The following is a 16,804-nucleotide window of genomic DNA, read 5'->3' as shown; positions in this document are numbered from 1 at the left end:
GCTGTAAATATACTCCCCCCCTCTTAACCACGCCGCCCGCCTCCCGAAATCAGAAGTCTCAAGGTTGACAAGTATGGTGCTACTTGTGTTAGTATTATTAACTTACATTATTTTTGTATTGTTTCACTTTGACCCTCACCCCATCCTTGTTTGTGAATGACTTAGCATTTCATGGAAGCTGCTTTTTATACCCAATCACGGCACCCACCTGTTCCCAATTAACCTGCACACCTGTGGGATGTTCCCAATAAGTGTTTGATGAGCATTCCTCAACTTTATCAGTATTTATCGCCACCTTTCCCAACTTATTTGTCACGTGTTGCTGGCATCAAATTCTAAACCTAATAATTATTTGCAAAAAAAAAAAAATCTTTATGAGTTTGAAATATGTTGTCTTTGTAGCATATTCAACTGAATATGGGTTGAAAATGATTTGCAAATCACCGTATTCCGTTTATATTTACATCGAACACAATTTCCCAACTCATATGGAAACAGGGTTTGTGGTTAATGGCATCTTTTAGTCCATATGGCCAATATTAAAAGGCCGTTTACGTGGAAGCAGGATTTGTAAAGGTAGGATGGGGTGGTCCTCTCCAAGGTTTCTCATAGTCATCATTGCCGACGTCCCACTGGGGTGAGTCTTTCCTTGCCCTTATGTAGACCCTACCGAGGATGTCGTTGTGGTTCGTGCAGCCCTTTGAGGCACTTGTGATTTCGGGCTATATAAATAAACATCGATTGATTGATTGATAAGAAAATACTGTGGAAAGCAACACGCGTTGTAAATAATGACATTTATGTGAACACATGAACTTTTCCAGTGTACTTTTACCAGCAGAGAAACATCAAGGAACCCCAAAACATCTTTGCTACGCGCCCGATCCTCATCTTCTTTGCAAACAGGAAATACAAGGAGAAAGACAGGAAGTTGACTTGACAAGCTAGCTCATGTTTGTTAGCACATTTGTCTTCCACTCAGCCCTTCAAAAAGAACAGATGAGAAAAAGGTGGACTTCTACATGGATTGAAAGGCCTACTGAAAGCCACTACTAGCGACCACGCAGTCTGATAGTTTATATATCAATGATGAAATATTAACATTGCAACACATGCCGATACGGCCTTTTTAGTTTAATAAATTACAATTTAAAATTTCGCGTGGAGGTATCATGCTAGAACGTCGCGGAATGATGACACGTGCGCGTGACGTCATGCGTCGTAGAGGACATTTTGGTCCAGCACCGTCGTCTCTTTTCATCACAGTATTCTGGACATCTGTGTTGCTGAATCTTTTGCAATTTGTTCCATTAATAATGGAGACGTCAAAGAAGAAAGCTGTAGGTGGGAAGCGGTGTAATTGCGGCCGCCTTTAGCGACACAAACACAGCCGGTGTTTCCTTGTTTACATTCCCGAAAGATGACGGTGAAGCTTTACTATCAAGCGAACATGGTTCCCTACCACATGTTAACCGGCAGGCTTCGGTGAGAAAATGGTGGTAATAAGTCGGCTCTTGCCGTAGAAATGAGCGGAGAGTTTGCGTCGTTCTTCCTGCAGCTGCGGACTCTCTTGCATCCTCCCACCGGCCGCCCCCGACCATCGGATGCTTACACCGTGGAGGAGGGGAAAAAAGAAAATCTCAGCCCGGCTGCCTTCGCCTCGTCGAGAAACGTGGCTTCCCTCGGAGACACTGGCGGTCGCCACACCCCTCCGACTTTCAGCTACAACCATATAATCTCACTAAAACACTAGTAACAGATAAGGGATTTTCCAGAATTATCCTAGTAAATGTGTCTAATAACATCTGAATCGCTCCTACTGCCCTCCATTCATCCATTCATTTTCTACCGCGTATTCCCTTTCGGGGTCGCGGGGGGCGCTGGCGCCTATCTCAGCTACAATCGGGCGGAAGGCGGGGTACACCCTGGACAAGTCGCCACCTCATCGCAGGGCCGACACAGATAGACAGACAACATTCACACTCACATTCACACACTAAGGCCAATTTAGTGTTGCCAATCAACCTATCCCCAGGTGCATGTCTTTGGAAGTGGGAGGAAGCCGGAGTACCCGGAGGGAACCCACGCATTCACGGGGAGAACATGCAAACTCCACACAGAAAGATCGCGAGCCTGGATTTGAACCCAGGACTGCAGGACCTTCGTATTGTGAGGCAGACGCACTAACCCCTCTGCCACCGTGAAGCCCCCTACTGCCCTCGTCTTTTTTTTTTCTAGTCCTTCACTCTCACTTTCCTCATCCATGAATCTTTCACCCTCGCTCAAATTAATGGGGAAATCGTCGCTTTCTCGGTCCGAATCGCTCTCGCTGCTGGTGGCCATGATTGTAAACAATGTTCAGATGTGAGGAGCTCCACAACCCGTGACGTCACGCGCACATCGTCTGCTACTTCCGGTACAGGCAAGGCTTTTTTATTAGCGACCAAAAGTTGCAAACTTTATCATCGATGTTCTCTACTAAATCCTTTCAGGCAAAAATATGGCAATATGGCGAAATGATCAAGTATGACACATAGAATAGAGCTGCTATCCCCGTTTAAATAAGAAAATCTCACTTCAGTAGGCCTTGAAGGTGAGATGGGGAGGGGAGGGGGGGGCACAGCTGGCTTGCTACTTACGTTGTGTCACTCATCCTAGCAAGACGCCAGCCGCATACTGTCAGACGTCACATTTATTTCATCATCTTATACTACCTTCTTACTTCTTTCATGTAGATGTCAGATTTCATAGAGACACAAAAACAAGCGTACATTTTTTGCGGAGTGACGATTGAAGACTATCAGCAAAGGGCAGTGGTCCCTGGCCCCGGTCCCCACCACCAATCCTCAGCGAGGTGTTTGCATAGGCAAAATGGGATTAGCCCTTAGAGACGGTGCTTTCCTGAATTCTTATTTGTAGACATCTAGTTGATCTGGACACAAAACATAGAAATAATCCAACAGGAGGATGTCTGCTGTGTTCTCTGTCCTCTTTTTTTTACAGTGTCAGGCTTCAAGTAGATGGAAAAGCTAGATGTGAAATAAATAAGCAACATGAGAGGTAGTGAAAAGTCTACTTGTTGGCCACAAAATCAAAGTGAGAAGAAGAAATAAGTCCATAAGGCCTCCTGCACGCCGTCAGCTGTCAATCACATGCAGCCACCTTTCAAAGTCTCGCTCACCTTCCCGCACTGGCGAGACACAATAAATAATTCACCTCTCCCAAATGCTAACCATGAGCGTCTTAGCAACTGTTGCGTTGGACCAGTTCTTCCGCCGGTCACCCCCCCCAGGTTCTTTCGAGGACACATAAGCTGGTTTTAAATCAATCCGAGACAGAGTTGCTCTTTTTGATATTTAATTACCAAAGCTTTGGGAGACCAATCTAGATACAACCTTTCAATCGCATTGCCCAAATTGATCTGAACGTTTCACGGAAGCGCTGTCTCCTTCAATATCTCTCTTTCGCCCCCACCCACCGGAACGAACACATATGCCTGTTGTGCCTCCTCAGCTGGAAACAGGATGAGATAAGAAGAAGGAGTTGTTCTACTCCTTACATTCCTAAAGCTCCAAGGTCTAACGCATGCACACCACTTGGCTGTTTCCAAATATGACTAGGATTTAAAAAGATATCTATCTCCGTCACAACAAACAGCGGTTATTAGCAATGTAAACTTGTTTGAATTGCACCATTAAAGGTATATGTTACATTCTGCTCTCAAAGCAAGACCAGCCGTCTGAAAGGGAGACAAGAGCGTCCATCGTGCATGCACACCTTGGCGCTTCCTGCGCTGGACCTGGCTGTTGCTAGCGTCTGACAGAAACTTCAACATCGTTCATCTTTTTTAGTGGCAAATAAAAAGCTTTTGCCCACAAACACAATATTGAGTGAACCCATGAAAGGAGTTCAGACAAGAAATGCCATGCGTTGCCTGTGAGGAGCGCACTGGCTAAATCATCTAGTTGAGCTACATCCACAGGAGTTCAGAACATTCAAGGACAAGATTGGCCTGTACGACTGAAATCAGTCACAATAAATCAACTCTTGGGAAACGTATTCGCGCAGTTAGTATTTAAAGGCCTACTGAAAGCCACTACTACCGACCACGCAGTATGATATTTTATATATCAATGATGAAATATTAACATTGCAACACATGCCAATACGGCCGGTTTACTTTACTAAATTGCAATTTTAAATTTGGCACGAAGTATCCTGTTGAAAACGTTGCGGTATGATGACACGTGCGCGTGACGTCACGGATTGTAGCGGACATTTTGTTCCAGCCCGATCCCAGCTATAAGTCGTCTGCTTTCATCGCGTAATTACACAGTGTTCTGGACATCTGTGTTGCTGAATCTTTTGCAATTTGTTCAATTAATAATGGAGACGTCAAAGAAGAAAGATGTAGGTGGGAAGCAGTGTATTGCAGCTGCCTTTAGCAACACAAACACAGCCGGTGTTTCCTTGTTTACATTCCCGAAAGATGACTGTGAAGCTTTACTATGGAACAGAGCGGTCAAGCGAACATGGTTCCCTACCACATGTCAACCGGCAGGTTTCGGTGAGAAAATTGTGGTAATAAGTCGGCTCTTGCCGTACACATGAGCGGAGCTTGCGTCGTTCCTCGTGCACCTGTCGAAGAGGCAGCTTCGGCCTCTCTTGCCTCCTCCGACTGGCCGCCTCCGAACGTGGGATGCTTCCACCGTGGAGGAGAGGGGAAAAAAGCTCAGCCCCTTCGTCTCGTCGAGAAACGTGGCTTCCCTCAGAGACACTGGCGGTCACCACACCCGTGGCCACACCCCTCCGACCTTTAGGTACGAGTGCGACCATATTAAGTTAGTTAAAGTACCAATGATTCACTAGGTGTGATGAAATTTGTCCTCTGCATTTGACCCCATCCCCTTGATCACCCCCTGGGACCTAAGGGGAGCAGTGGGCAGCAGCGGTACTGCGCCCGGGAATCATTTATGGTGATTTAACCCCCAATTCCAACCCTTAATGCTGAGTACCAAGCAGGGAGGTAATAGCTCCCATTTTTATAGTCTTTGGTATGACTCGGCCGGGATTTGAACTCACAACCTACCGATCTCAGGGCCGACACTCTAACCATTAGGCCACTGGAAAGGGATAATCTCACTAAAACACTAGTAACACAATAAGCAGATAAGGGATTTTCCAGAATTATCCTAGTAAATTTGTCTAATAACATCTGAATCACTCTGCCGTCTAGTTTTTTTTCTCTAGTCCTTCACTCTCACTTTCCTCATCCACAAATCTTTCATCCTCGCTCAAATTAATGGGGAAATCGTCGCTTTCTCGGTCAGAATCGGTCTTGCTGCTGGTGGCCATAATTGTAAACGATGTGAGGATGTGAGGAGCTCCACAACCCGTGACGTCACGCGCACATCGTCTGCTACTTCCGGTAAAGGCAAAGCTTTTTTATTAGCGACCAAAACTTGCAAACTTTACCGTCGATGTTCTCTACTAAATCCTTTCAGCAAAAATATGGCAATATCGCGAAATGATCAAGTATGACACATAGAATGGACCTGCTATCCCCTTTTGAATAAAAAAATCTCATTTGAGTAGGCCTTTAACTACAACGTTGCTCGCAATTGCACTTTTGCCAGGCTGGGTCAAATAAATCCAATTTGGCACGTCAACAAGGTCAGGAGGTAACATCCTGTTCTTGGTTTCCTCGAACACTGCAGCATTTATTGGCAGATGTGTCTCACACAACGTCATGCAGCTCACCACGTATACAACGCCACAGAACGGGCGCCCCTGACGCTACCTCCGAAAGGTAGCGCCGTTGTGAAAAACAGTCGACAGAAAAACGGTGAATATTTCAGTTTGGTCCGCCGTCAAAACCAAACATGTTGGCGGGACATTTGGCGGCACCTGCGTTGAAAAAAATGCTTCTTTCAAGTACGATATCGTCGCATGCGGCCAGAGTCGGCGTTAGAAAAATAAACCAAGATCGTGTAAGAGAGGTAGAGGCCTGGCAGTATGAGCCTCCACCCAAAAACAAGGACGGCTAGCGACTGACTCAAACGTCGCCGCCAGCACGGTCATTCCAAGTTGCCAACTGTCAGTGCCGGCTCGACCACTCAAGCTGGCGTTTGGCTAATCCCAGACTCACACTACAACATCATCCTGGGCCAGCTTCAAAGAGTGGGTAAGAGAGGTAGAGGCCTGGCAGTACGAGCCTCCACCCAAAAACAAGGACCGCCAGCGACTGACTCAAACGTCGCCGCCAACACGGTCATTCCAAGTTGCCAACTGCCTTGTGCCGGCTCGACCACTCAAAGTGGCGTTTGGCTAATCCCAGACTCACACTACAACATCATCCAGGGCCAGCTTCAAAGAGTGTGTAAGAGAGGTAGAGGCCTGGCAGTACGAGCCTCCACCCAAAAACAAGGACGGCTAGCGACTGACTCAAACGTCGCCGCCAGCACGGTCATCCCAAGTTGCCAACTGCCATGTGCCGGCTCGACCACTGAAACTGGCGTTTGGCTAATCCCAGACTCACACTACAACATCATCCAGGGCCAGCTTCAAAGAGTGTGTTAGAGAGGTAGAGGCCCGGCAGTGCGAGCCTCCACCCAAAAACAAGAACTGCCAGCGACTGACTCAAACGTCGCCGCCAGCACGGTCATTCCAAATTGTCAACTGTCAGTGCCGGCTCGACCACTCAAGCTGGCGTTTGGCTAATCCCAGACTCACACTACAACATCATCCAGGGCCAGCTTCAAAGAGTGTGTAAGAGAGGTAGAGGCCTGGGGGTACGAGCCTCCACCCAAAAACAAGGACTGGTAGCGACTGACTCAAACGTCGCCGCCAGCCCGGTCATTCCAAGTTGCCAACTGTCAGTGCCGGCTCGACCACTCAAGCTGGCGTTTGGCTAATCACAGACTCACACTACAAAATCATCCAGGGCCAGCTTCAAAGAGTGTGTAAGAGAGGTAGAGGCCTGGCAGTACGAGCCTCCACCCAAAAACAAGGACCGCCAGCGACTGACTCAAACGTCGCCGCCAGCACGGTCATTCCAAGTTGCCAACTGTCAGTGCCGGCTCGACCACTCAAGCTGGCGTTTGGCTAATCACAGACTCACACTACAAAATCATCCAGGGCCAGCTTCAAAGAGTGTGTAAGAGAGGTAGAGGCCTGGCAGTACGAGCCTCCACCCAAAAACAAGGACGGCTAGCGACTGACTCAAACGCCGCCGCCAGCACGGTCATTCCAAGTTGCCAACTGCCATGTGCCGGCTCGACCACTCAAGCTGGCGTTTGGCTAATCCCAGACTCACACTACAACATCATCCAGGGCCAGCTTCAAAGAGTGTGTTAGAGAGGTGGAGGCCCGGCAGTGCGAGCCTCCACCCAAAAACAAGAACTGCCAGCGACTGACTCAAACGTCGCCGCCAGCACGGTCATTCCAAATTGTCAACTGTCAGTGCCGGCTCGACCACTCAAGCTGGCGTTTGGCTAATCCCAGACTCACACTACAACATCATCCAGGGCCAGCTTCAAAGAGTGTGTAAGAGAGGTAGAGGCCTGGGGGTACGAGCCTCCACCCAAAAACAAGGACTGCTAGCGACTGACTCAAACGTCGCCGCCAGCCCGGTCATTCCAAGTTGCCAACTGTCAGTGCCGGCTCGACCACTCAAGCTGGCGTTTGGCTAATCACAGACTCACACTACAACATCATCCAGGGCCAGCTTCAAAGAGTGTGTAAGAGAGGTAGAGGCCTGGCAGTACGAGCCTCCACCCAAAAACAAGGACGGCTAGCGACTGACTCAAACGTCGCCGCCAGCACGGTCATTCCAAGTTGCCAACTCCCTTGTGCCGGCTCGACCACTCAAGATGGCGTTTGGCTAATCCCAGACTCACACTGCAACATCATCCAGGGCCAGCTTCAAAGAGTGGGTAAGAGAGGTAGAGGCCTGGCAGTACGAGCCTCCACCCAAAAACAAGGACGGCTAGCGACTGACTCAAACGTCGCCGCCAGCACGGTCATTCCAAGTTGCCAACTGCCTTGTGCCGGCTCGACCACTCAAGCTGGCGTTTGGCTAATCACAGACTCACACTAAAACATCATCCAGGGCCAGCTTCAAAGAGAGTGTAAGAGAGGTAGAGGCCTGGCAGTACGAGCCTCCACCCAAAAACAAGGACTGCTAGCGACTGACTCAAACGTCGCCGCCAGCACGGTCATTCCAAATTGCCAACTGTCAGTGCCGGCTCGACCACTCAAACTGGCGTTTGGCTAATCCCAGACTCACACTACAACATCATCCAGGGCCAGCTTCAAAGAGTGTGTAAGAGAGGTAGAGGCCTGGCAGTACGAGCCTCCACCCAAAAACAAGGACGGCTAGCGACTGACTCAAACGCCGCCGCCAGCACGGTCATTCCAAGTTGCCAACTGTCAGTGCCGGCTCGACCACTCAAGCTGGCGTTTGGCTAATCACAGACTCACACTACAACATCATCCAGGGCCAGCTTCAAAGAGTGTGTTAGAGAGGTAGAGGCCCGGCAGTGCGAGCCTCCACCCAAAAACAAGAACTGCCAGCGACTGACTCAAACGTCGCCGCCAGCACGGTCATTCCAAATTGTCAACTGTCAGTGCCGGCTCGACCACTCAAGCTGGCGTTTGGCTAATCCCAGACTCACACTACAACATCATCCAGGGCCAGCTTCAAAGAGTGTGTAAGAGAGGTAGAGGCCTGGGGGTACGAGCCTCCACCCAAAAACAAGGACCGCCAGCGACTGACTCAAACGTCGCCGCCAGCACGGTCATTCCAAGTTGCCAACTGTCAGTGCCGACTCGACCACTCAAGCTGGCGTTTGGCTAATCACAGACTCACACTACAAAATCATCCAGGGCCAGCTTCAAAGAGTGTGTAAGAGAGGTAGAGGCCTGGCAGTACGAGCCTCCACCCAAAAACAAGGACTGCTAGCGACTGACTCAAACGTCGCCGCCAGCACGGTCATTCCAAGTTGCCAACTGCCTTGTGCCGGCTCGACCACTTAAGATGGCGTTTGGCTAATCCCAGACTCACACTACAACATCATCCAGGGCCAGCTTCGAAGAAAACATGTTTGCCCTCACCTGTGCTTGTCAGGCTGGCTTCTCAGCAGGGCATGGGGGGGACTACCTGTGGTTTCCTTCCGGGACAAATTGAAAACTCAGCAGCACCGCTTCTTGTTTCTCTTCCAGAACAAGTGAAGGCCTGGCCTTTCTTCAATAATTGAATAGTCGTACACGTAGCTGCCCGACCACAATTTTAGCCCTTACTTCTCCCACTTAAAGAAGGAAAGTGCTTGGATGGACGGATGCTCCTGCTGCCTTCAAACAACAAAGCCTAAATTGTCTTCGAGTCCGATGAAAAGCCGTATTTCCAAAAAACGCTTGCAGTCGCGAGCTTATTTAGTTAAGCTACTCCAAAGGGAGAATTCCATGCAGAGGTGCGGCTCATGTGTGGACTAGAATGATAGAAAACAAAAGGTGGAAATGAAAGTGAGGTCTAATTGTTACAGTACAGGAATAATCGGCATGTCTGTCTCTCCTGGTCCTGAGGAGTCCACAGGGACCATCTCCAGTCTTCCCCCTGGCACCAAACTGCTGGTGGAAAACCATCACCAGCCAACATTATTTTGGACTAACCAGTCAAGGGTAGAAACTGCTTCAAGAAGATCAAGCAGCTTCACTCAAGAAAGAGGGAGAGATGTGTTGGGCCATCTGGCACCGTAGTAGTACTGGACCTAGTGGTCTTCTGGCCTCAGGTGGGGCAAGGTCTCTAGGTGTCGAGGCAGGCGCGCCTCCTGCTGGCGAGGAGGTCTCTGTAAACGCAGGAGTTGAGGAACCGGGGGAAGGAGTCTCGGTGCATGAGGGTGTAGATCTGAAGCTGGGCCTCCTCGTACATCAGGCTGCTGGGCTGCGCCAGATTCTGGTTGATGCCTTCCCGCACCCGCGAGTCCAGACTCACCTGGGGGGAAACACACACACAACGTGGCTTCAAATATGGACCATGACAAGGTTTTACTGTACAGTCTGGAAGCAGGTGCAGACCAAGGTTTTACTGGATTATACAGTCTGGAAGCAGGTGCAGACCAAGGTTTTACTGGATTATACAGTCTGGAAGCAGGTGCAGACCAAGGTTTTTCTGGATTATACTGTTTGGAAGCAGGTGCAGACAAAAGTTTTACTGGATTATACTGTCCGGAAGCAGGGGCAGACCAAGGTTTTACTGGATTATACATTCTCGAAGCAGGTGAACCCAAAATTTTTCTGGATTATACAGTCTGGAAGCAGGTGCAGACCAAGGTTTTTCTGGATCATACAGTCTGGAAGCAGGTGAAGACCAAGGTTTTTCTGGATTATACAGTCTGGAAGCAGGTGCAGACCAAGTTTTTTCTGGATTATACAGTCTGGAAGCAGGTAAGACCAAGGTTTTTCTGGATTATACAGTCTGGAAGCAGGTGAAGACCAAGGTTTTTCTGGATTATACAGTCTGGAAGCAGGTGCAGACCAAGTTTTTTCTGGATTATACAGTCTGGAAGCAGGTGAAGACCAAGGTTTTTCTGGATTATACAGTCTGGAAGCAGGTGCAGACCAAGGTTTTAGTGGATGATTGATTCCTGAGCGCGGCCACCGCTGCTGCTCACTGCTCCCCCCACCCCACAGGGGGTGGAACAAGGGGATGGGTCAAATGCAAAGGGTAATTTCATCACATCTAGTGTGTGTGTGACTATCAGTGGTACTTTAACTTTATGATAAAGTCCGGAAGCAGTTGCAGACCAAAGTTTTACTGAATAGACGGTACCAGGTCATCCACACATGTCCAAAGCTAAAGACACGGTACCAGGTCATCCACACATGTCCAAAGCTAAAGACACGGTACCAGGTCATCCACACATGTCCAAAGCTAAACAGACGGTACCAGGTCTTTCACAAACCTCTTTAGGTGACAGTATGGACACATAGTCTTCGTAGATGATCCTGGCCTTCTCCTCCACCACCGACAAGTCGCTCTCCTTCCTGAGCTCCTCGCAGGCCAACCAGAAGAGGAGGTTGTCCTCGCTGTACTCGGACCTCAGGAACTCCTGGAAGATCTCCCGGCCTTCGAGCGATCGCAGCATCATCTCGAAGCTCCGCGCCCAGGACAGGACCTGGTCCAGGCTGGGTTGTCTGGGAACACGGCAGAGATTTAGAAAGAAGTGAAGTTGACAAGTCCAGCTGGAAGGAGACTAACTGATCTTCTGCAGCTTCGATACTGTCCATCTTGGTGCAGGTCTGTCGCTCACTTCTCTCCATCCGCTCTTCAGTCCTGTATCAGACACAGGTGCTGGGATCATACAACAATACACACGTTGCATCCAAGACCATCCAGATCGTGTCACAGGTGTTGGGGACAAGCAGCATAAAACTCTAATTCACATGTTTTTACTAATTTGTGTGTCTGTATAACAATCGACAATCCAGATTGTGTCAAAGGTATTAAGGACAAACTGGAAAAAATGTTTTCGCTCAAACAAAACTAGATAGGTAGATAGACGGATAGTACTTAAATTAAAATTCCATCAGCAGTGTACAGAGTTGAGATCAATTTAAAAAGTAAAGTAAATAATGGGGGTATAAATGGAATCAAACTACAGAAATAGTATAATAAGTATAAAAATAAAAAGAAACAATGGGAATAAAAATATAACAAGAGAAACTAGGCAGTAGTGAGCTTGTTATGAAAAAGTATTGCACTGTTATTGTTTTGCATCCCCTGTCCTCCTAGAACCCCCCGGCGCCCTCCAGTGGCAAGTATAAGTACAGAGGGCGCCCTCTAGTGGCGAGTATAAGGACAGAGGCGCCCTCTAGTGGTGAGTATAAGTACACAGGGCGCCCTCTAGTGGTGAGTATAAGTACACAGGGCGCCCTCTAGTGATGAGTATAAGGACAGAGGCGCCCTCTAGTTCTGAGTATAAGGACAGAGGGTGCCCTTTAGTTGTGAGTATAAGGACAGAGGGTGCCCTCTAGTGGCGAGTATAAGGACAGAGGGCGCCCTCTAGTGGCGAGTATAAGGACAGAGGCAGCCCTCTAGTGGCGAGTATAAGTACAGAGGGCGCCCTCTAGTGGCGAGTATAAGGACAGAGGGCGCCCTCTAGTGGTGAGTATAAGTACACAGGGCGCCCTCTACTGGCGAGTAAAAGGAAAGAGGGCGCCCTCTAGTGGCGAGTATAAGGACAGAGGGCGCCCTCTAGTGATGAGTATAAGGACAGAGGGCGCCCTCTAGTGGTGAGTATGAGTACAGAGGGCGCCCTCTAGTGGTGAGTATAAGGACAGAGGGCGCCCTTTAGTGGCGAGTATAAGGACAAAGGTGCTTTATTTTTTGTTTTACTTTTGTAGATGTTAAATTTGCAGATGATTACTGCAATATATATTTCAAATAGATTCACTGCTCTTCCTTTTTGCTTTTACCAGTAGCAGTTTAGAAGTCTGGAGTAAAAAAGTGCACAAGTAGGTCAAATACATTAGTTAATTTCAGGTGGTTCATCAAAGATCCATTCAACATAATCTGATATGATTTCATAGTTTAAAGCACTATTTATGTATTTTTTATGATAAATAAGTGCTAAAAATGTTTTTGCTTGCGCGCTTTGCACGCTCACATGAATTATTTGTGCCCCAGGTGTGCCCCAGTACAGTATTAGGTCTAGTGACGCCCCTGCTGCACCGTATCAAAAAACGACATCAATCTCTAAAGGATATCACCAAATGGGCTCAGGAACACTTCATAAAACCACTGTCACTTAATACAGTTAGTCGCTACATCTGTAAGTGCAAGTTAAAGCTCTACTATGCAAAGAGAAAGCCATTTATCAACAACATCCAGAAACGCTGCCGGCTTCTCTGGGCCCGAGGTCATCTAAAATGGACTGATGTTAAGTGCCCCAGGTGTGCCCCAGTACAGTATTAGGTCTAGTGACGCCCCTGGTGGTGAGTATAAGGACAGAGGGCGCCCTCTAGTGGTGATTATAAGTACAGAGGGCTGCCTTGACTTTCAAAAGTTTAAATTGGAGGCCTGCAACTTTGTTTGTCAATACTTTATTGAGCCATTGTATTTGTTTGTCTTGTGTATATTTGAATATATTTATTGCTTTTGGTTGTGATTTGTATTCAAGGGAAAAAATGTGCTAACAGACAAAGTCTACTTTATTGTCTTGATCTGCTTGTTTTAGTGAACTTGGAGATGTAAAAGTTTCTATTCCAAATAGAAGTTTATTGCATGGCATGTATGATCATTCCACCGGTGGTCAAGATATTTTAAATGTGGCCCGCCGTGAATAAATGGAGTAAGTCGCCACTAAGATGGCGTGTGTTGCTTGTAAAAAAAGATCTGATCCGATCCTGATCTTGTCCTCCTGCTGATACATCCGCACATGACATGAATACATGAATACACGCTGATGTGCGGGTGAGAGAGGACTAACACACATGACTGTGGAGTGGCAGACTTCCTGCTAACCCCTCTGTCACGCCACCAAGTCTATTTTGGTCCCAGCGTGGAGGATCTCTGCTTCCTCTCCTCAAAGCCCCCATTGTGGCGCACTAATAGGGTAAGTGGACCGCAGCCCCGCCCCCCGGGCAGGAGGGCTAAATTTAGGGTGTGTTCTTCACAGCTGTTTGCATGTGACGAGAGGATGGCAATAGGAGGGTATTGTATGAGAGGAATGGATATGGATCCACATGCAGCTCTTTCAGAGAGGTTTAAGGCAGGCTCGCGCCAGGAAAAACTGCAAGATGGCGGTACATTCGCAACAAGGCTTCGTTCGTGGCTGCTTTTTTGGCCAGCCGCGGTCTTGCTGCCTTGCTCAGGGGCAACATATTTCTCCTACAGGTCTAGGTTGAAAGTTGCAAGCTGCAGACCTACCAGGGACACTTGCAGCAGCCGCACCAGCACAGGCAGCAGGTGTTGGCCCGGGGCTGTCCCGGGACCTGGGGCGGGACCTCGATGTGCGCCGCTTGCCTTTTCCTCATCTCCACTCCACTCACACTCCGGGGCTTCGGGACAAAGAACACACTTTTCAATAAGGAGCGACTGCTGTCAGCTGATAATGAGGATTAATGACTTCACACCCAAAAAGAAAACCAGACGACTCATACCCCTATTCGCAGCCCTTTGAGACACTTTGATTAAGGGCTATATACACAAGCAGTCAAGATGTCCACTTGTGTAAATGCTAAATAAAAAGATAATACAAACAATTATTTTCAACTTATATTCAATTGGATAGAATGCAAAGACAAGATATTTCATGTTCACCCTGGAAAACATTGTTATTTTTTGCAAAAAAATACTAATAAGCTGGCACAAGTGGCAAAAAAGACTGAAAAAGTTGAGGAATGCTCATCCAAGACTTATTAGGAGCATCCCACAGGTGAGCAGGCTAATTGGGAACAGGTGGGTGCCATGATTGGCTATAAAAGCAGCTTCCATGAAATGCTCACTCCTTCACAAATAAGGACAGGGCTGGGTCACCGCTTTGTCAACACATGCCTGAGCAAATTGTTTAAGAACAACACTTTTGAAGGAATTTAGGGATTTCACCATCTACGCTCCATAATATCATTAAAAGGTTCAGAGAATGTGGAGAAATCACTGCACGTAAGCCATGATATTACACACCTTCCATCCCTCAGGCGCTACTGCGTCAAAAAGCCACATCAGTGTGTAAAGGATGTCACCACATGGGCTCAGGAACACTTCAGAAAACCACTCTCAGCAACTACAGTTGGTTGCTGCATCTGTAAGTGCAAGGTAAAACTCTACTAAGCAAAGCCAAAGCCATTTATCAACAACACCCAGAAACACTAAGTTGGGCCCCAGCTCATCTAAGATGGACTGATGCAAAGTGGAAAAGTGTTCCGTGGTCTGACGAGTCCACATTTCAAATTGTTTTTGGAAACTGTGGACCAAATAGGAAAAGAACCATGGGGACTCTTGTAGGGTGAAAGTGTTCTAGGCAGCATGTGTGATGGTATGGGGGTGTATGAGTGGCCAAAGAATGGGTAACTTACCCATCTGTGAAGGCCCCATTCATGCTGAAAGGTACATACAGCTTTTGGAGCAACATATGTTGTTATCATGGACGCCCCTGCTTATTTCAGCAAGACAACGCCAAGCCAGGTGTTACAACAGCCTGGCTTCATAGTAAAAGAGTGCCGGTACTAGACTGGCCTGCCTGTAGTCCAAACATGGAAAATGTGTAAAGGCTAAAATATGAGGCAGGAGACTGTTGAACAACTTAAGCTGTACATCAAGCAAGAATGGGAAAGAATTCCACTTCAAAAATGTGTCTCCTCAGTTCCCAAACCTGCACTGAGTGTTGTTCAAAGGAAAGGCCATGTAACACACTGGTAAAAATGCCTTTCTTGCAATGTGTTACGTTCTAAGTTCATGATTATTTGCAAACAAGAAGAAAGGATTCTCAGTGTGAAGATGAAATATCTTGTCTTTGCAGTATATTCAATTGAATATTAGTTAAAAAGGATTTGTTTTTGTTTTTTTATTTACCATTTACACAAGGTGACAACTTGACAGTTTTTGGCGTTTGCACATGATATAATAAGCAGGAGCAATTGAAAATAGAGCGAAACGATATGTTAATGCTGATTAGTAACACAGATCTGTTTTTGAATGTATGTATACATTTGTTTAGCCTTTTTAAAGAAAGTCATCTCATAGCAAATAATGCAATGACGTCATGGTAAACATTCATTGATACATTCCTTGGTGGCTAACGTCAGTAGCTAACCTTTGCCCAATCATTTCTAGAAGCTGACATGTGTGCAGTGCCCTAGAAGCAGCCACCCACAGCAACTATGACAAGCCCCCTTGTAAAAGTCATTAAAAAAACATTTATTGTCATTTGGTTTCTATGGCGTCCAAGTTCTTCACACCTGGGAAATCCACTCAAGACATCTTGGGTTCCCATAAAGCAGGGGTAGGGAACCTATGGCTCGGGAGCCAGATGTGGCTCTTTTGATGACTGCATCCGGCTCTCAGGTAAATTTGAGCTGACTCTACTTAACACGATAAATAATGAATAATTCCACTTGTAATCAGTGTTAAAAATGATGTTCAAAATATAAAACATCCTCGTGCATTTTTAATCCATCCATCCGTTTTCTACCGCACCTGTTCAAGAAGCTGCGTTGATGGTAAGAAGTTATTTATTTATTATTGGTTAGTGTGGGGCTTGCCCTCCTGGGGGTTCTTCAGACCACCAAGAACCGACATGAGACCCTGTTTCAGGGTTACAGTATTGTTTCATTTTTCAATAAGTCTCTCAGTTGCTTTCCAGCAATTGTCTTTTTCTCTTTCGTTCTGGCTCGCGCTCTGGCTCCTGCACCAACCCCGTCTCCCCTCCTGGCGGCTGCTTATAACATAGCGACAGGTGATTAGGTAAAAAGGCCCAGGTGGGCCGTCTACGCACCTGTCGCTGATTTCGAGGCCGGTCCTGGCAACACCCTGTTTCGCTGCAGGCCCGCAGGCCACGCCCCCTCCACAGTTAGCTTCAGAATAACAATGTTATTACAAAGAATAAGAGACCTATTATACTCTAAAAATGTTAGTCTTACTTAAAAATGCACGCGTTTAGTTGTGTTCAGGGTTAAAAAAATATTTTACGGCTCTTACGGAAATACATTTTAAAATATTTGGCTTCCTGGCTCTCTCAGCCAAAAAGGTTCCCGACCCCTGCCATAAAGGATGCTAATAACAGCGAGCTGCAGCTTTGTAGTCCAG

The 16,804-nt window shown here is 47.3% G+C and overlaps 1 protein-coding gene across 2 annotated transcripts in view; it reads right to left on the bottom strand.

Moving 5' to 3' along the window:
• Positions 1–778: 778 nt before the first annotated feature.
• The window catches only part of rgs17 (regulator of G protein signaling 17), a 30,755-nt gene continuing 14,729 nt past the window's right edge, over positions 779–16,804 (bottom strand). For both annotated transcript variants that reach the window (XM_061911645.1, XM_061911644.1), the window contains 4 exons: positions 13,928–14,058; positions 11,258–11,332; positions 10,962–11,193; positions 779–9,991 (listed from right to left, as the gene is read on the bottom strand). In XM_061911645.1, coding sequence (XP_061767629.1) covers positions 9,803–9,991; positions 10,962–11,193; positions 11,258–11,332; positions 13,928–14,034 — 603 coding nt within the window. In that variant the 5' untranslated portion in view covers positions 14,035–14,058 and the 3' untranslated portion in view covers positions 779–9,802. The remainder of the gene's footprint in view (positions 9,992–10,961; positions 11,194–11,257; positions 11,333–13,927; positions 14,059–16,804) is intronic.

Source organism: Nerophis ophidion, linkage group LG09 (genome assembly GCF_033978795.1).
Source record: "Nerophis ophidion isolate RoL-2023_Sa linkage group LG09, RoL_Noph_v1.0, whole genome shotgun sequence".
Classification (NCBI taxonomy): Eukaryota; Metazoa; Chordata; class Actinopteri; order Syngnathiformes; family Syngnathidae; genus Nerophis; species Nerophis ophidion.
The sequence above is the reverse complement of the archived record's forward strand: the minus strand, read 5'-3'. Positions and strand labels throughout refer to the sequence as shown.